The 20503-nt window shown below is 39.0% G+C and overlaps 1 protein-coding gene, 1 long non-coding RNA gene and 6 other non-coding genes across 8 annotated transcripts; 1 reads left to right on the plus strand and 7 right to left on the minus strand.

Annotated features, from left to right (window-relative positions):
- Positions 1–8812: 8812 nt before the first annotated feature.
- On the minus strand, positions 8813–14186 carry LOC144988685 (uncharacterized). Its single transcript, XR_013652658.1, has 2 exons — positions 14011–14186; positions 8813–11134 (listed from the first exon to the last, which is right to left on the minus strand). It is a non-coding gene; the product is annotated as an uncharacterized LOC144988685 (long non-coding RNA).
- mir92a-1 (microRNA mir-92a-1) lies at positions 10022–10125 on the minus strand. The gene has a single exon (NR_107201.1). It is a non-coding gene; the product is annotated as a microRNA mir-92a-1 (primary transcript).
- Positions 10130–10231, minus strand: mir19b-1 (microRNA mir-19b-1). The gene has a single exon (NR_107202.1). It is a non-coding gene; the product is annotated as a microRNA mir-19b-1 (primary transcript).
- Positions 10254–10355, minus strand: mir20a-2 (microRNA mir-20a-2). The gene has a single exon (NR_107203.1). It is a non-coding gene; the product is annotated as a microRNA mir-20a-2 (primary transcript).
- Positions 10411–10518, minus strand: mir19a (microRNA mir-19a). Its single transcript, NR_107204.1, has one exon. It is a non-coding gene; the product is annotated as a microRNA mir-19a (primary transcript).
- Positions 10546–10637, minus strand: mir18-2 (microRNA mir-18-2). The gene has a single exon (NR_107205.1). It is a non-coding gene; the product is annotated as a microRNA mir-18-2 (primary transcript).
- mir17 (microRNA mir-17) lies at positions 10946–11042 on the minus strand. Its single transcript, NR_107206.1, has one exon. It is a non-coding gene; the product is annotated as a microRNA mir-17 (primary transcript).
- A 1636-nt stretch (positions 14187–15822) lies between the features above and the next one.
- fastkd5 (FAST kinase domains 5) lies at positions 15823–19144 on the plus strand. The gene is made up of 2 exons (XM_023951002.2): positions 15823–16014; positions 16576–19144. The coding sequence occupies exon 2, from the start codon at positions 16584–16586 to the stop codon at positions 18990–18992; it is 2409 nt and encodes an 802-aa protein (XP_023806770.1). The 5' UTR covers positions 15823–16014; positions 16576–16583; the 3' UTR covers positions 18993–19144.
- The last annotated feature ends 1359 nt before the right edge of the window (positions 19145–20503 follow it).

A 20503-nucleotide genomic window follows, 5' to 3' on the forward strand; every position in this document is an offset into this window, starting at 1 on the left:
AAGTATGAATGGAGACACCTTGCGTTTTTCCCATGGGTATTCGCTCGAAACACTTGTGTACCCTTCGTAATGTTCTAAATTTAAATCTTCCAGAGCCTCCAGATTCAATGATTTCAATATTGTAACAATGTAATTCTGAAGTTGGTGGTCATTGAAGCAAAAGAAAAGCTCATTTTACTTAAGTTTGATAGCACAATAGTCTCAAAACTCCCTCTTACTCGTGTGACATCAACATCTCTCTTTGAATACAAAAGCAACATCAACACTATCCAGCTGTACACGTTTGAGAAGACCTAGATGGATCACGTTGTCGACAAGGGTGATGCATCAGAATGTATTGTATATTCTACATCACAGATAAACTTTTGTTCAAACTGCATTTTTTTCCCCGTCTGCTTCGAATTCACACTGATTTTAACAGGAATGCAATTCTGAACTCATTGTTCTTTTCATATGTCCTCCATCAGAAAAATGTCACAAGAACATGTTGAAAACACCAAAAACATTATTTTCATCAGAGTAGGTCTTTAACTGTGAATGCCAGTGTGGTTGTGCTGCAGAGATCCTAATCAGGACTGAACGTTGTCCTGTGGTGAGAGGTGGATTTGAAATGTTGATGAAACCAGCAACACCAAACCCTCCAAGAAGAAGCGCAAATGTGCTCTTTCTCTGCAATCCTCGACAAATTCTCAACAGTAATTGCACCGGGGAACCCATATAATTGAAGTGTGTGCAAACAGACTTCCATCAGTTTGATCCTCGAGGAATCGTGGCATATTGATTTTGTGTGTGCGTGTGCGTGCACCTCTCATTTCATTTGTTACTCAGAGGGAGAAGGTAGCACATTGTATCCACATGCAGAGGGAAGGGGTGCTTTGTTAGATGTTGTGTTCTCCACTAATCCCAGGGACAGAAGCGAGGGAAAAGACTTGTTCACAATCGAAAGTCAGTCTTGCATAAGCCGAGCTAAAAAACTTCCAGCAGTCACGGGTTAAGAAGCTGGTAAAATTTCGTATTATTTCTTCCAATAAATGAAGAGAGGGATGGAGATAAAGAGGGGATGAACTCCGAATGCAGATTAAAGGAAGTCTGTGAGATAAAACACAATCAAGCTGAAAGGCTGAAAGCCCAACACATCCAGCAAGGAGCGCTGAGTGGACTGTATCTTAATTAGAACGGCAAAGAGACAGCCCATTCATTTCCCATTACTCTGAACAGAAAGCTCAAAAACATACACTTGGCTAAAAAAAAAGTTTGGGTTTGCCTGATAAAAATGTACCACACAGCCTCACCAAGCGTCATGCAAAGGGGTACAAACAATCATGTTATCCAAAAAAACAAAAAATTCTGGCACAAGATTCAATTAAAAAGAAATAGTAGATTTTTGATTTCTCAAAACATTTGGACTAAGACATAGTTGCTGCAGTACGGCGGCCGTGTCCTGACATGGATAAAATAAAAAATTTCTCGTTCCCACAAAATAATAATCCATTCCCTCGAATTAATATTTCTTTCCCTCAAAATAAGTAATTTGTGCAAATGAAATAATTATTCAAGTGATTAGTCATTCCTATACACAGATGTTAGCGATACTTGGATTTACAGCAGATACTTTTAAATTTCTGTCTGTGTGTGTCTCATTACATTGCATGAAAGACACTGAGGATGTTTAGAGATCCGATTTATTTATTTTAAAAAACCATGGCTGGGGTTTTTAAGAGGGGAAAAATAAAAACAAGAATGATCTATTTATTATATCATAATATTTAGGATGCCCAAGCTTGCTGCTTCCAACTACCCCTGGCTGCAGCCTGCAGAACTGCACAACATAGTGGAATGCTGAAACGCTGAGGAATGTGAACATGCTGTGGAATGTTAACCCCGTCCATGCTGAGCCCGTCTTCTTCTTTGGTTTCACAAGTTTCCATGTGCAATATTGCCACCTACCAGTTTTTAAGGAGTTTTTCCTTACCGTGAAGGGGGGGTCTAAGGGCAGGAATATCAGTTTAGATTAATCTGTTTTGTTCAAGTTTAGCATTAATCCTAATGCACTCTTTGTGTTCATGATTCCTTTTTCATTGTATGTTTACCTTACAATTACCTGAAGCCCATTGAGACATCTGTAATTGGCGCTAAATAAAAAAAATATTTAATTGAATTAGAGAATTTATACAGTGATTGCTGTCTTCTTATGCCTTTTACAAGTTTCCATATGCATGTATTAGGGAGTTAATAAATTTTGTCTGGCCTCACGGACTCAAAAAAATAACTCATTGGATGAACTCAATTTAATTGTGGGCAGGATTTCAATCCAATAAATATGAGTAACCCCACCTCAAAGAACATTCTTCCATGTAACGACATATAATTGAGTCAATTGAACTTAATTTTTATCAAGAAAGGCAAGGGAAAAAAACATGCAAAACAGTCCGGAGCCAGCCTCGAACTCAAAACCTCTGGATGTCAAACCCACTAACTAATCCAGTGAGATAACACTTTTGTGATGTCATAGAGCCGCCGGTATAAATAAAAAGATTCATTATTTACATGAATGAGGCTCGTGTCGTCTTATTGGGAGAAGCCGAGTTGAAACGATTTCATGCCACAGTACGTTTTTTACGTGGAAAAAACGAACGAAAGTTTTCACTTTTGAAAAGTCGAAGGATTTGAAGGACCAAAAGTCAAACCAGGCATTAGACGAAGGAGTTGAACATTTTAATAGCTGAATGGTTAAAATAGGTGAAAAATTGTAGCCGTAAGACGGCAAAAAGAATAAATAAAGAGAAACAGGAAAACAGCATTCAACAGCATGTCCCTTACTTGAACTCAATTATTCTGGATTACTGGAGTTATAGGGGAAACTATTAATACATTTTGTGTTAGGTCAATTAAATGTAGATACATTCTTTTAAAATAAATATTTTTAAATAAAACAAACACAATTTTATTGTGTTACATGAAATAGGGGCTTGAATCATTTTTCTGAGTGAAAAAAAACATTGCACCATTCAAATTTTCCTGCCCTCTGTTCTCTTTCTTCCTCATACAATTACCAATGACACAAAATGTGCTCCACTGATTCTTCCCCTTTCCTGCAATCACAACTGCACTGACGAAGGTGAATCAAATGCACGGGCTCAACGTGGGCGAGGTTAACATTCCACAGCGTTCCTTCATTCCACTACGTTGAGCCGTTCTGCAGGCTGCAGCCAGGGCTTACTCGCTGCTTCCCCATACTGCAGCAATTCTCGGGACATAGCTTGCTCGAGCTATGAGCTATGTGCTACGAGCTAACGAGTGCGTTAATAAAAGACAAGTCCTGAATATTATTATTCCTATTCCTAACCTACAATATCTGCTGGCTGTCCGTCTACCGGCCACACAAAGATGCTTTTTTATTAACAGATGAGGCGTTTTACAAAGACAGAAAGCAGCGACTATCGTATGTCATGCTCTGTTGTAAACCATGCAATGCAGGGGGCATGGCATTTCAAAGGCACTGATACGTACGAAGCGCTTGCCAAGGAAAAAAACGCTTCCTTAATGAACTCGTATTTATCGGGCGAGAACTGCAGAACCGATAGCAGGAAAAGAAACGCGGGGCGGCTTCAATAAACACTCCGGTTGTCCGGAGTGATCTTCTGCCCGGGACTTGACCTGCCGCGGGACAGAAAGCGACTTTCTGATGACAGACAGAATTTACGGTCAGTGAATTTAAACACGCATGTGCAGTGACGAATGTTTCAGAAGATATCCGATTGGCCCGTTCTGCATGTCAATCATGTCCCGTACCTCTCAGTGAGGATTTTGATTGGCTGGTGGATTTTTTAGAAGTACATTTTTTTTGGTTATTTATCTTCATGACCTGCGATCTACCTTCATGTTCTTAAAGATCGACCAGTCGATCGCGATCCACGTAATGAGCACCTCTGCCTTATGACTTGAATAATTGTAACTGTGGTGCGTTCAAATACAACAGGTTAATGATGGGCTGGGTAGCATGTAGCCCACTAGCCTTTAGATGTAAAGTGACTGCAAAAGATTGTGTTAATAAAAGACAAGTCCTGAATATTATTCTTCCTATTCGACCCTAAACTACAATATCATATACCGGCCAGCCAGCCTGTAGACAGAAAGCCAGCTGTCCTAATGCTGGAATGTCAAGCAAAAGAGTTCTGCGGCAGAGGTAGGATCTATGTCCGGAAATTCGCTGCGGTATGGCGAAGCAGCAAGCTTGGGCATCCTAAATCTTATGATATTTTTCTTATTTTCATTGAGACAGTAATAAATTGATCATTCTTATGTTTATTTTCCCTTTCGTGAACAAATGTGGGTCACAGAGACACGGAGGTTACCGCTGAAAGCGGCTTTTGCGTCCGGATGGAGAGCATATCCGTGTTTATGAATGACTAAATAATAATAATTTTTTTTTTTCGCACAAATTAATTATTGCGTGTGAATGAGATATTCATTTGTGGGAACAAGATATTCATTTGTGGGAACGAGATATTTTTTATTTTATCCATGTCAGGACATGGGCTCCGTAGTCCAGAGTTAGTTTGTCTGGTAAAGCCAGACACCTGACAATTTTTTCTATTATTTTTGTTTTTTTTAAATAAAGTTAAACCAAACCCTCCCCATTTCCTGACATAATCGCAATCCATTTCCATCATGGCAAGAACATTAGCGATGAACCAAACTGTTACTGTTTTGTACCCAAATCGCAAGATTTGCACTACTTTGACATTTCCCTTCAAGCCTCTTCCAACTTGGCAGAGATGCGAAAGTAGACAACAGAAAAAGAAAAAGAAGCAACCTTTTTTTGAATGAGCTAAACATGCACACAAGAACATGCATCAAATGCCCGGTGTGTACGTAGCGTAACTTATCTAGACCTTAGCAACTGAGTTAAAAAAAAAATGTGAATGCCAAGTATACTCGGTTCTTCTTCTATTCAGAATGTTCAGAGGTGCAAATGTCACAGTTCTCGAATTTGACTACAATAAAAAGAAACCAAGAGTCTATCTGTGGCTCACAAATGTGTTGTCTGCTGGAGAAACAGATCAAATTAATCCAAACTTCAAATATTTAGCCAAAAAATAGCATTAAAATATAATAATAATAATCTTCTCTTCATTGCCTGCTTATATATAAAACGTTTGCTTTCCTGAGCAAGCTACATCTTGTCTTACAAAAGAAACACTTTATTCTCAGTTGTGCAGGGTCGGTGCTTGTTCCTAGAATTTTCCAAACTAAAATGGGGGGTAGAGCCTTCAGCTATCAGGCTCCTCTCTTGTGGAACCAACTCCCTGATTCAGTTCATCAGCCACACACCATCTCTCTCTTTAAAGCTTGACTTAAAATGTTCCTTTTTGATAAAGCTTCTAGTTAAGGTTGGCCTGGGTGACCCTGAGCCATGCCTTTAGTTATGCTGTGACACACTGCAGAGGGGGGGAGGGTGGTTCTTGGATGCCTTTTGGTGTTTTTTCTATTATCTTCCTCACTGTACACCTTTCCTCTGCCTGCTCTCTTTTGCATCTACAACAGTGACCCTTGACTATTAACAGATCTTAGTTCTGCTCAGTCCGGATCATTTCAATGATGTCCAAGCTATACAAACGTGAGAGAAACAAACATGAAAACAAACATTAAAAACAGTAGGCATCTCACACATCTTTGCTTTCTTTCCTGCTTTAAGGTTTTTTAGTTTCCTTCGTTGCACTTTGAAGTGACTTTGGCTGTGAAATGACACTTCAAAAAATATCAGAAATAAATGTATAAATTATCATTCAGAGTTTTCAGAAGGATGATCATAAATTGTGCAAAGTTTCAGTTTTAATTTGTATTTCAAGGGCCTGTATCTTGGTATTCTTAAACCTTTCACAGTGAACTATATGATGAAACATTTTGGCACACTAAAGAACGATTTTTTAAATGAAATATGAGTTATTTTCACTGTTCATTTTCCTACCTGGAAGTAGGAAGACTTGGTTTCTGAGGCCCCCCTTACGCTGCTTGTGGGCGCCGCCTATTTCGTGTCCTAAACCTAGAGGCGGCAGCGTGTCATTTTGCCCACGAAAAACAAACAACATCCGAACTTTTACAAAGATGGATGTGCATAGTGTGCATTTAAAGGAAAGCATCTTTCTGATCACCACTAGCTGCACAGAGAAACTGGGTGTGTGTGCCGTCACAATGTGTGAACCTGCTCGTTTTCGTGGGTTGGGAGGGGCTGAAACTCGGAGAGCAGGTTTTTAGAGGAATAATCAGAAAAGTGTGACTGGATCAAAATACCACTTTAGGTTAGTTTTTTGTGATAAATTAACATTTTAATACACTAAAAAAGTTGATTTTGCATGGTATAGGCCCTTTAATGTCTTTGGTTTTCATCTACTATGACAGATTTAAAAAAACGGGGTTCAGACAGCAAATCAAAATGCCAGACATTTCTGTAGGTTGACCAAATATCTGAACTCTATCATTTCTTTCTAGATGATAACTTAGGTGACCAGTAATAATGCAAATCCTGTTTAAAATGAAAAATAAACAATTACCAAATAGCATCCAAAAACTCCCATTCTGAGGGGACCGTTATGTTTATGAAACCAGCTGTAAGAACAAACACTAAATTTCACTGTATCTCCACAAGAAGGGGTTAGGGTATGGAATAGCTGCAGGTAAAACATTCAAAATTGTCAATCTATTAAAAATGTCAAAGCAATTATAAAAAATGATGAAGTAAAAAGATATGGGACAGTCAACAAGACTCAACTTTATTTTGACCTTAATTTATTGTTTTCAGTGTGTCTAATTCTTCTAAATCTGTACAAATATTGTTTGTACAATTTTAATTTTGGATTGAAATAAACTAAGAGGCTTGGATTAAACAAATTGTAAATATTTCATCCACTTAAAGTCCTTTTTTGAACTTGCATGCTGTCATTCCTCATTGTACTTCTGTTTAATGCTTTTTTTAATCAGTTTGAAATTAATATTTTTGGGGAAAATCTATTAAAAAACAATTTAAATGTTAAAAGGCACATATTGTAGCTCATTATTATAATGCAAATGCTAAAATAAGCAACATAATTCACAGATGAACATTAATTATCATGTAGCAGCTGCAGAATTTAACAGCCAATTGGTCTGGTAGGTTGAGTTCTTTGGGAGTCTGGAGTCACTGAGGTGGTGAAATCCTTATTGAATTTCATTTGTGACATTTCACTAAACCTCGTAAATATTAAACTCCTGACAGCACACATTGAAAAGTCACTGGATCAACCAGGACATTAGGATTCCTCTTCTGGGAGGCGCTAATGTAAAATCCTGTAGCAATCCATCAAGTCGTAGCTCAAGTACGATGGGTAGTCGTTTCAGTCTGAATTGAAGAAGCAACGGCCCGTCACACAGACGTGCTGCTGCCACATCTAAAAATGCTTTGGTGCCCTTGCAATGTGGAGTCTACAACAAGTTTTTATTGAAATATTCTATGTTTTAAAAGAGGAGCATGGTGCAAGTTGATCCATCATGAAGTCAGGTCGTATTAGAGCCACAACTTGAAGTCCCAAAAGATGCCATCTTCCTGACAACCCACAATCATCCAGCAATCTATGTGTCATAAAGCCCATGTGATTGCCAAGACAGCAGGGTAAATAGGGGTTGTTAGAGCGCTAGGGCATGGACTGACGAGCAGAAATTCATCTCAGGGTTCAAGTACTTTCTGGATGTTTCTCATTTATCTTGTCTGTCAGGTAAGGTGGACATGAAAGGAAAGGTGAACACTCCGGTGTGGGACCCCCACTGTCAACCTCCTGCACGGTGGCAAATAATGAAAACTTTGGCGGATCCCCTGGATGTGTGTGTTTGAAGGTGGAGCTTCCATGGAGTCATTTGTCATAAGTGAGATGTAAGTTGGAACAGAAATCCCTGCACAATATACTGGTCAAAGTATGAAATGTGTGTATTTATATATTATACCTGCCCCCAATAAAATGTAGTTTTTTTCCCCTGTATAACTGTTATTACTTTGTCGATATCTCATCCTTTTTGTACAGTACTTGCTGCTTCCACTCAACTCAACTGAGCCACAAACATTAGATCACGTGTCAAACTCAGACTCGGGAGCTAAATTATGCCCGCAGTGAAATAACAATTGGCCTGCGAGATCATATCAAATGTGCATTAGAGCTGGCCCGCGGTACATACAGTACCGCTAATACTACAAATCCCACAATGCTTTGCTAGTACGTTGGCATACAGTCAAAACTGTCGAGCGCTCCTTTTTTCTGTTGACAGTCATTGACGGCCATGCTCCAGTCACATCACACAAATTATTATCAGCCTCCACAAAAAAGGCCAAACGAAAGATGGATAACAGGACGGTTCAAGACAGGCCTGCTAAAATAATAAGGTTTTCCTCAGCTCAGAGCCTGACCCCAGACATTGATGAACTTGCAACTATAAAAAGATGGCAGGTATCGGGCTTAGACCAATGTGCAGAGTAAATCAGAATGAAGCAAACTGAGCTTGAATATGTCTGTTTCTGCACTTGTTCTACTGTTAGTCACGCTCTGTTACCCCTTGTGCTAACTTAGATGACCCCACCCGTACATTGACGTGTTCTCCCTACCATGACAAAGGTGGATAAAGGTGGAAAGATTTCATGGACACCAGTGAGGTTCACAAATCATTGAAGAAAAAAAGTTAAGCGCACTGTCTAGTGGGTCTAGATGACCCAACTCCCAATGTCAAAGTGCCTAAGATAGCACAAGGGTTAATAGTTGAAATGCTGGATTTTTATTGAATGACACTATTTTTGGTTCTTTTGCTGATGTTTGTTTTCATATGAAAAGGTTAAATATTATATATCAGTTTCAGTTAATTTTCAATAAATTTTGATTTTGGCGCGTGACTTTACTTCACTGCTGAATTTTGGCCGACTGTGAATTTGAGTTTGACACCCCTGTATTAGATGATCAGCTGTCTCCCTCTGCTGGATAAAAGATTTAACTGCATCCATAAAATGTGTAACTTTTGTCAATAGAATCCGTTTCATGCGTTGAAACGTTAGAAAGGAAAAATGATAGTTTAGTTGAAAATATATTTTCACGTATAAGTACCAACCTTTATTTCTCACAATCCAGTCTGAAAATCAGTTTTTAAAGTCCTGTAGTTATTTTGAATTCAAGTTTCCATGTAGGATCTTACCTATAACTCAAATTTATCTCCATTTTACTAACTTTTTTTTAGGTTTTAGTCAAATTAACAATCCAAAATCTGCAAAGTCTTCAGTTTGTGTTTTGGCTAAAGCCAATTGTTTTTTTTTAAACATTTCCCAATTTTATAGTTAAAAAAATAATAAAATCACTACTTGGGTGCAACTGGTGAATAAGTCAGTCGTGCCAGCTGTCTTTGGCTTTAAGTCTAGAGTTTCATTAAGACTCTAAAATGCTATGAAATGTCATTAATAGCAGCTACTCAGGCTAAATGTTTTAATAAACCATCCTTAATGATGTTCTCGAGTGCAGCTGAGTCTGGGGCTTGACGAGTCATAAATGCAGAGAACTAATTATGCTTTAACCAGACAAAAATATTTTCATAAACACTAAACTGTTCATGTTTTTGGACCCAAAGAAATTCTCTGCCTTCCTAGAATAGTAAAAGCATTTAAAAAGTCTTACATTCTTATTTGGAAGGGGTGAATGTTGAATTTCACACAGGATTAAACTAGAATATTTTTTAGAATTTATCACTAAATTCCAGTCTATATGAAGTTGTGTAAATAAATCTGGCCTGGAGTGTAAATGCTAAACTAATACTGTAGCTAAATCACTTTGAGCAAAAACATTTGAAAACAATTGTATTTATTTAAACTCAAAATGTACATCCTTTGAGGTTTTAGACATTGACGATATAAATACAATCTGCAAAACCTGAGGAAGTGAAAAGCCCCCCCACATTCACATCATCCAAACCCGACACTGATCTCTGCTGGCGTGAAACCTGGAGTCCTTCACAGATGCAGAACAGTCCCCATGTCCTCAACAGGCCGGGACAAGTGCAATACCACCCCAAGCACAGAGCATTGCCACCTCTCCCAACCTGCACAGAAAGGGTTCGCTTCTGACCGCCTCATTTCAGTTCTATGATCAGTTTTGCATGGATTTGCACAGCAGTAGATTGAAAAGCTGAAAGCAAACCAGCAAAACTAACCAGAGACCCACATGCACAAACTAGGTCTGCAGCTTCCCATGAAGACGAAGGCTAGAAGTACTTCAAGTGCTCACACTGCAGTAGAAATCCACAGAACTACCTGCACTATAAGCACTTTAATACTACTGAAACCTGAGTGGATTTGAATCAAGAGGAGCTGTAGTGAGGGCGCGATTGACCGCCACATGGGAAAACCATATTCAGATGAAAACACAGGCCACTATCAGCTTTGCATAGATTTGCACAACGCATCTCTTCTTGCAGTGCAACTATGCAAAACTAACAGAGAACTGACAGTCTGTGCATCAACGCGCAGAGGAGGAAGATGAAAGTCCCAGCTCCTTATGCCAGAAGGAGCACTTAGGGCAGTAGGTGCTAGTCTATTTCACTATCTGCACTAGATGCACCTTAGCATAAGCACTAGAGACATGCAAGCAGGGCGTTTTAGCAGAGGCTTGTCAACAACTGATCTGAAGTCAATTTGCATTGAAGAGTCTCATGGCAGGACTTGGATAAAACTCAGCAACAATCAACAATACAAACACAGCCAGAATGTTTCGTTTTATGTACAACAAAAAGATGCCTCCCAAACACAACAGCTGCTCCGGAGCACCAGGAGGCGAAGCCTCACAGCGAGATGATGAGGTCCTTCCAGATGTGCTTTAACCAGCGTCGACGCTTTCAGTCCATTCATGACAAGCATGAGCCGGTGAATAAGCCTGCGCCTTCGGGTTCACATTATCACAACAGTGCTGAAAGTGCCTTCACTGCAGTAGATTTTTAGAAAACTACCTGCACTGTAAGCACTTTGACACTACAGTGACTTGAAACTGTTCACGTGGCATTTTCATTCATCCTGAGCGACGTCTTCAAGTCCACAATAAGCCGAGCGCCCTGGAGAGATCCATGTAAACCGGAGGGTCTGCAAAAAAAAAAAAAAGGAATGGCACAAACAGAGTCAGCAACATTAAATCTGTTATTTAGGGGTGTAAATAGTTTCAATACAATCAATATAGCTAGTATGGAATTTATTTCATTTATACTCCACTTACACACATTCTATTCAGAGACATTTTCCATGACAAAAATAAGATTTCCTTGTTTAGAAATATTTGAAAATCATTAATCCACAATACTTCATCGTTTACAGATTGACAAGTTAACAATAGCAGATAATCACCATGTAGTACACAAGTGAATACTTTAGTACTTCTTTACTTTAGGATTTACTATACAATCAATATGCAATATCATTTTGCTTTTTCCACATAACTGATCCGTCGGCATTGCGACTTAGAGAATCCATTCTGATGCATCCACTTGTAGCTGACTGGACCCACGTACGTCTCCGTCTTTCTTATCTGAGCTGGTATCTGGTTTAAAACTGTAGGGGTGGACAGCTTGGATATTGCTCACCATTTTTGCTGCCCCAATAATGTTAGGTGGGGGGAGTGAGGGCCTTTCAGCTTGCAGGAGAGTAAGTAAATAGATTGATGATGGGAAGTTGGGGTGGGCTTACTCCATACCGATGGTCCTGCCCACAACGCAGAGGCAAATTTCTAATGACCTACTGCCACACTGCATAAACTGTCCTAGAGAACTACATTTTTTTTGCTCTAAAACTGCATAATCACAATTAAAAGACCACTGCAAATTATTTAAAATATCAAAAGATGATCGGAGTGGGAATTGAACATTTTAACTCATTAAGTTTCACCTTCTCATGATATGAAACCAAGATATGAAGTATTTTTGAAAAAAAAAGTGGTGTTTGACTATTTTACGCTTCTTTATGATCGAATAACCCCTTGTAACCATTACAATTGCAAAAAAGGAAAGGTTCTCTGAAAGACCCCCCTCCAATCATATTTTTATTTATTGTAAAGGCGATCTTTTAATTATATTTATAGAATTGTATCCAAAATAAGAAAAAAAAAGGGTCTTTTTTTAGGTGCCAGTTTCTTTAAACAAGCAGAGGTTCACTAGATATTCACCTGAGTTTCGGGTGTGACTATTGCTGTGGAGTTTGCCGACCTCAATTTCCCATCATCCATCTGTTTACAGGCTGTCCTGGCCTCTTACAGCTCCTCACGACCCCAACCTAACATTAACGGAGCAACAGAAATGGCGAGCAACATTGGTACTATTTAGCTGTACAGTTTTGAGCCAAATGCCGCTGTGGATGAGGAAAACATAGACATACATGGATCTATTTGTCCACAAGCAGATGCATCAGCATGGAGCGAAGCAGGAAGCTTGCTGTCTGCCTGGTGTATTTTCTGTCACAAATATGCATTTTTGGTTCTGCTCCTGATTCACAAGGAAATCCAGAGAAACACAATTTTGCGCTTAATTTTCTTTCATGAGAAAAATGCCAAAAAAAACGTGTTAAAATTTTCATTGGAGTGTTGTAAGTTTTAACTTTAGGTTGTTATACCAGAGTAAACGTCTTTAAAACTTGCATCATGAGATCAAACATCCACAGGACTGACCTCATCGTTGTTATAATTTTTTTTATATAAATATCACTTAACAGGAGGCCGAAGTAACACTAAGTAGACCACGTGTGACTTTTTTTAATTATTTCGCCCAACTTTAATTCGAAACGAGGGCATGAACCCCAACTGCTTCAATCACGTTCATGTACCCCTCCCCCACGCGCCAACATGGCGCCTGTTCGTCCTCAAATTTAACGTTTAAATAATATATCTGCTTCTCAAAGGAGAAACACGGAGTCGCCAAAGCAACTATACCTATCTACAAAATAGAAAAATAAATATAGTTCAATAATAATAAAAAAAACGGACTGAAATGGGTCACCCGAACACAGCCACCTAATGTTTCATGTGCTGAGCCTGGCACCACGCGTGTGATCCGACCTACCGCAAACTTAACTAACAGTCCAAACCCACAACAAGCAGCACACATTATGCTAGCCAGGCGAGCTAGCTCATGCAACGAGCCAATATATAGTCCAGGATAAACAGGACTTTATTTAATTATTTATTTAAGAACTGTTACAAATCAGCCATAACAGAGAGGGTAGCCGTTAACAGGACAACAAACATGAGCTTTTACGAGTAAGCTTTTAATATGTTTGCTCACTTGTAAGCTCGCGAAGTTAAATTAATAGCTGCCAAACCAGGGCTAAATGAAATATGTTTATAAAAATTTGTTTGTTTTTTTAACCATATTTTTTCCAACCACAGAGTAGTAAGTAGGCTGCAGTTTGGCTAATGTCAGCGGTGTGGTTTCATGTAGGGTTAGCATTAGCAGTTTGCAGCAAAGGCGCGCGGCCTGCTGTAAATCCATGTGCAGCGGCTTTGTTCTGGAAGCACTTTTTAACGTACCACCACACACAAACTGCCCCCAAAAATGCGACATCAAAAACTAGCGCGGAACGACAGCCTCAACATGATAGTTTTACATTCGTGTTCGCCAGTAAAGTGAGTAACGATTAAATTCAGTGGTGGGAATCACTTCCCCGAGGTGCGGAGTTGGGGTGCAGCACCAACACATGCTTTTCAAATCTCCCTCATCCTACCATGGAGGAGAGGTTGCCATGCGCCTCAACGGCGTTTCTTAAAACGTGGAAATACGCCATGTAAATATTCCCTTTAAATTAACGTTAAGAAGTTCTCATACCCCCTACAATTCAGAACATTTCACTTTGCTGACGCATGCAACAAAAAAGCTAACAACAGGTTTCTTGCCAATAACGCGCGGAATAAGACACCAGCTTCTAAAAAAAAAGAAGAAAAAAAATCCACCATATTCACTCACTTGTTTCAGACTTACCGTTTACTCACAGTAATTCTGGGATGTCTGCGGAGCTGCGACGGGGAAAAGTACCCGTAAGGAAACAAAAAGTAGAAAACCATGTGCTACTATTTTGGTTTGCAACGACTTTTGAAGCGTAGTAAGATTGCGAAAGTGGCGCGAGTCCACTCTGGGTTATACCATGTGGTGAATGAAGGGCGGCTCCCATCCAGAGCAGCTATACCTCAACTTCATTAACATAAATCAGCCACTTCCTCTGTAAATTGCATTTAGAGAGTTGACGTACTTTCATAGTATTTATATCAATAAAGAAATTATGAAGTAAATGTACTTATATTACATCCGTAAACATGAGTAAATTTTTCGCAGAATATAGTTATTTTTGTAATAAATGTACTTATATTACAAAAATAACTATATTCTGCGAAAAATTTACTCATGTTTACGGATGAATTAAGTATAGATTAATAGATTAGATTAATTTTAGTATATATATATATATATATATATATATATATATATATATATATATATATATATATATATATATATATATATATATATATATATATATATATATATATATATATATATTGCATTTACACTGAGTTGATTTTTTATGTAAAAATCAGCATATTTCCCTTATTTTAATTTTGAAATGTTGACTGTTTATGTGCTTCAATTTGAAAGTGTCCGAATACAAAACATTATTTTGAACAAGTAAGTCTTCCATCAGTCCTGAAATCAACGGATTCAGTGGACCCAGCACACAATTTAAGCAACTTGAAAGTGAAGGAAAAACAACCATTTTCACCCCCAAATATTGGACATGTATTTTATTAATAAATCAAACTAGGCTACTTAAAAATTGCATAATTATCATCAAATGTGATTATTTGTCAATCAAGCTTTAGAAAACCATCATGATTAAATAATAATTTTAATAATAAATAATAATAAATTAAAAACATTATAAATGCTTGAGGCATATGTTGGCCCCTATTTATTTATTGTTGTTTAACTAAAATAATGCAAAGAAAATATTCCAAAGACCAGTCTCTTTCTTTACAAGTGATTTTGCTAGTCAAGGCTAATTTAAAAAAAGGGACAAAACTTATTTATAATAAAAAAAAACCCTGTCTACAGATGATCTAATATTTGCATAACATGCCAAACGCTGTCTTAAAATTTTATATATTTTTTAACTTTTCTGTATTTTTTTGTTTGTTTTTGCAAGTGATAGAAACCTAATAAAAAGTCTTTAACGTAAATATTTTTCAAATGTTTTACAGCTGAAGTCATCATGACACCATGAAAAAGTTCTTCATATACAGGTACCACGATTGGTTACTCTGACTCGAACTTTACAACATTTTAGCTTTTTTATGGTTCCAAAATGAAATAACTTGTAGCGCTTCAAACGCATTTATAAATGGAATTGAAAACAACTCAATTCATTCAATAATTAACGGAGGACAAACAATGGTGTAACAGTTTACTTTGCTTTTTCAAACATCACAAAATAAACGGTGAAAATGCAGATGTAATTATGCTTAAACAAAAAAATGAATTGTCTTCACAATGCGTTGTTTAATAATGGCGATTAAACTATAGGGAAATACATTTTAGAGCTATGAACAGTATTAAAAAAAAGACTTCGCGTTTCTAATTTGGACCTTTTTATTACCCGTAGGTCAATACTCCTGACGGATGGCTGTTGTAACCGGAAATGGTTTCCTGCCATAATATAATACCTACGCAACGACTTCAAGTTTTATTAGATCTTTATTGAGGGCCTATTCAGTCATGTACAAACCATTTATCATTCCTTATGACATTATAAAGATTTAGAAACCCCTTTTTAATCTTGAATCAGAATGACAAATCTTTTACAGAGCACTTTTACTTTTATTTTGAAAAGATTGCTGCCCAATTCCGGTGTAATTTCAGACCTCTTCGAACAGTGAAGCATCCGTTGACTTCCATGAGGTTCTTGCTCGTGTCCTCCGTGGACTGTAAAAGGTGAGTTCAACAATAATAATAATACATTAAACTGAACGTTATGACATTCCTATTAGACATTCCTATTTTCTCTTTGACACACAGTAATATTTTTTCACAGACATGAACGAACTTAGGTTTACCCTCTGCTAGCTCAAATCGTTGTCATTAAGTTTAAGTCCTTATTTTTGATTGTTATTTATTTTCAGCTGTGCTAGCTAAGTAGTTGTTTAAATACAATCATTTGACATCATAATACTGCCAATAAAGTTTTACTGAAAACCTCTGAAACATCCCAAGTAGGTCACATGATTAAATACACCAAAAAGGTAGACTTTTGAACATTGGGACTAGCGGTCAAAAATGGCATGCAATTTTATAAAATATTATTAAATAAGTACTTTTAAATTATGCCAAATAATACCAAAGTGCATGGTGTTTTTTCTTATTATTGGCCGCTCTTTTGGATTTTTCTGACAGACAAAAGAGACATTTTTTAAATTCTTTTTGTAATTTAATATAAGAAACATTCCTATTTTCTTCAAATTGCTGTCCTTCAAATTGCTTTCTTTTTCATTTTAGTCTCCCACATGATGGCGGCCCGAGTGCTTTGTCGGCACGGTTGCAGAGTGAACTCTGTCCATGGGTTCAGGAAAAAGTTTTCCCAGGCTGAAGACGTACACCTCAAACTAATAGAGGAGACTGATCATCAGGAGGAGCAGAAAACGTTGTCACGCCAAATCCCTTCTCCATCCCCGTACAGACTGTATTACAATCCTTCATCTTATTACTACCCTTCAAGGGACTCTGCAAATTCCCACAGTCAAACAGATGACCATGAAGAAGAACAAAGGCCATCTGACGTTGTACCGTCTTTCAGGCAACAGAGCAATCGATACAGCGTGAGTTGCTCGCGGCACCTTTCAAGCTCAAATAAACTTCTTGATTTAGCTTTCAATAAGGCCCCTGAAACGGACAAAACGTCAGTGCTGCAAATTCACAAAAAGACAGTAACACCAGATGTTAAAGTAAATCCACGTGCTTTCCTTAAGACTCGACCGGAGTACGCTTCCACGAGTCTTGACCTCACTCAGCGTCCGGATCCGGTTGAATGGGTCGAGGTGCTGCCTGTTCTTCAAAACGTGTCCTTGTTAAAGGGCAGAATGAAACCGTCTGATGTGTCCCAGTTGCTGGCCGAACTCAGCAGGTTGCACGCTGACAAGATGGCGCTGCTGAGAAGCGACCCGCGCTTTCTGACGCTGCTCCGATACTCCGTGAAGCACCTTCGCCTCTTTTCCCTCTCTGAGCTGCTGGAGGTGCTGCGATTGTTTGTGTGGGTGGAGATGCCGTCCTCCCACGCGATTTTTGAGACTTATGAGGAGGAGCTGAGCCAGCGGGCCAAGCAAATGACTTTTCAAGAGCTGTTGTTTGCAGCTGACTTGTGGCGCTGTATTGGAAGGCAGGTGCCTCAGTTCTTAGAGTACCTGTATACTTCAGTCCACCTCCATTTGGGTCAGATCAATGTCCCTGAACTGGTGCACCTGCTTTATATCATAGGTGAAGGGAGACACTGCCCAAAAGACTTGGTTCGCCCGCTAGAGCAGCTTCTTATGCATCATTTACATCTATTGCATCCTGAGGAGGTCGGCACGGTTTGCTTAGGCCTTTTCAAATCCCAAACTTCAGTTTCTGAAAGCGCAGTGACTCGTATTGTTGACAGGGCTCTGTCCTTTGTCAGTGAGATGAGCAACTTTGGGATAGTGAACGTGCTGAAGTACATGCGCTTCAGTTATCTTTTTCACAAGCCATGGCTGGATGCGATGGCGCAGGAGATTCCCCGTCGGAGTCACGGGATGGGCGTTCAAGGGCTGATGCATGTGACATTAACCTGTTCAGCTCTTCATTACCGTAATGATGGAATCCTCTCTGCTGTGGCTGAGAGAATTCCTTCCCTGGCGCCGCATTGCAGAAGTAAAGATTCCTGCAAATTACTGTGGGCCTTTGGCTCTTTGGGGTTTCTCCCAACTCAGAGTCCGGGTTTCTACCCGAGCCTAACGGAAGCCCTGAGGCAGAGGAAAGCTGAGTTTCAGCGGTACCCAGAGCACCTGCTCACAGGTCTACTAGGCTTAGTGTTCATCTCTCAGTTCCCAGAGGACCTGGTTGCATTAGCTTTAAGCCCCGAATTTGTCCACTTAGCATTGAAACGCTCCCAGCTGGAGCTGAAAAAGGACCTGCTGACTTTAGATGGAGCTGTGGCTCTGGAGCTGCCCCAGTGGACCGGCCCACGATTGAGCCGTGAACTCAGGGAGGAGGTGGCAGAAATGCTGTGGACATTTGCACAGTCAGATGTGTGCCAGAAACCTGAAGTAGTCGAGGCTGAAACTGCTCTACAGGATCTGCTGGGGGGAGAGCAGTTTGTGTGTAAGCGGATGATCCTGCCTCACACTCGCTCCATCGACCTGGAAGTACACCTGGACTCCACAGGACAACCTATACCTGTCCTCCCACCATGTTCAGCACATAATCCCGCCTCCCCGGTTCCTTCTCATCAAGACTGGGAGAAGTTAAACACAGGAATAACCATCACGGATGAACTCATCGGACAATTATGTAATTTAAAAACCACTGCACATTCTTCTGCTCAGTCCTCCATAATCAAGCCTCCATCTCTTCAGAGATTTCTTCCTGATGAAGGTGAGAAAGTGTTTGAGTCCGTGCTGGACCTGACGAGTGGCATCACAGAGAAGTCTGCCAAACCTATCTCAGCTCCCCAGGACTTGAAATGCTCTGTTAAAGTAGCTATCCAGGTTCCCACCCGGAATCACTACTGCACGCAGTCACAGCAGCTGCTCGGCCTTCACGCCATGAAGAGGAGACACCTGAAGCTGGAAGGATTCAAGGTTGTGGAGCTGGGCTTTCAGGAGTGGTCTCAAATGCTCAGGAAAAGCAGGACAGAGAAGCTGGCGTATCTGCACTGCAAAATCTACGACTGTCTGTAAGAACCAAGAAAGAAATGTAGAACTTTGGAAAATACTGTTTCTGGTCTAATTGATTGCTATTTGAAATGCTGAACACTTTTGTACGTGTCGAAATGTAAAAACGGACTGTACAGACATGGAGATTAAAAGGATTCTCTTCTGTTTTTGTCTAATTGTGGTTTGAAATCTGCATTGATTTTTTTTGGTTTTGTTACTTCAAGCCTTTTCTGAACAAGTCTAATTCACAAAAAATGGATATTTTCAAAATGATATGTTTTTGTGAGGAGAAGATATGACATTTTTTGTTTTCATTTTAATTAGTCACGATAAGGAAAGGATTTTGAATTGGCGGCAACATTTAAATATAAAGAGACAAACTTAGATTTAGTTTGTACATAATTTTCATCAAATGTTAAAAGGTTCTGACATAAATATTTTCAACCTTTGCTCTACAAAAAAGTTACTTTTTTAATTTACAGAGTTTTTTATGAATATTCTGTAGAATAAGAGTTATGACATTCTTTGGTTTGTTTCCTACCTTTTCTAAAAAGCAGTTTTACCGCAATTAAATACCCTCCCACTTGAATTCAGTCACTAAATGGTCCTGAAAAGAAATGAATGTTTGTTAAAATCTGAACAAAAGTGTGTGTGCCTCACACATTCATCAAGTGGCCTTCAGTTGTTACTTTTGAAAGAGATTTTGCACCACAGCTTGTGGCAAAGAAAAAAAACTTTTAGTCCTTGCAGATAATCTTATTTTGAACTTTTTTTTTAAAGGAAGTTGGAACAAAGAATGTAATCTGTCATGTAAAATGTATACAAAATAATTTCTGTTTGCTGTTACCTGAAGCCACATTTTGTGCAAAATGAAGTTGAATAATTTTAAAGGCTTTCCTAACCCTTGTGCTATCTTAGATGACCCCACCCTTACATTGACGTGTTCTCCCTACCATGACAAAGGTGGATAAAGGTGGAAAGATTTCATGTAATCCATGGACACCAGTGAAGATCACAAATCATTGAAGAAAAAAGGTTCAGAGCACTGTCTAGTGGGTCTAGATGACCCAACTCCCAATGTTAAAGTGCCAAGGATAGCACAAGGGCTAAAGTAAAAGAAGTTGCTCAGTTCTGTTTTTTCAGGTAATTTTAGCAGTGGGTGGAAAATGATGCTGAAACCGTTTCAGAGACAGGCTGCTGCTCAGCTGACCCTGAGAGATGCATCATTTCATGGAGGAATAGAGCTGATCTTCTCTCTCAGACCCTTTAAGCTGCAGAAAGATGGCTTTGATCTAGAGGGTTAGGAGGTGGCTCTACTGTAATCTGATTACAGGGATGCTCACAGTCCCCTTTTGTCTTTATATCAACGTCTTTATTTCTTAGTAGGTAGAGGTGGAACATCTTTCCTGGGATTGCTCCTGTCATTTATATGAAAATCCTTCACTGATTTTGTGGTGAAATTTTTGAGTCGTATTTTACTCTGCAAGAGCAGAAGCATCTGCATACAAAATCCCCTTTTCCTTCTCAGTAAGCCA

This window comes from Oryzias latipes, chromosome 21, assembly GCF_053564925.1.
Source record: "Oryzias latipes strain Hd-rR chromosome 21, Olatipes_Hd-rR_3.1".
NCBI classification, from domain to species: Eukaryota; Metazoa; Chordata; class Actinopteri; order Beloniformes; family Adrianichthyidae; genus Oryzias; species Oryzias latipes.

What these genes read in the sequence shown, in the direction of transcription:
- fastkd5 (XM_023951002.2), top strand. Translation starts at nt 16,584, where the DNA reads ATGATGGCGGCCCGAGTGCTTTGTCGGCACGGTTGCAGAGTGAACTCT.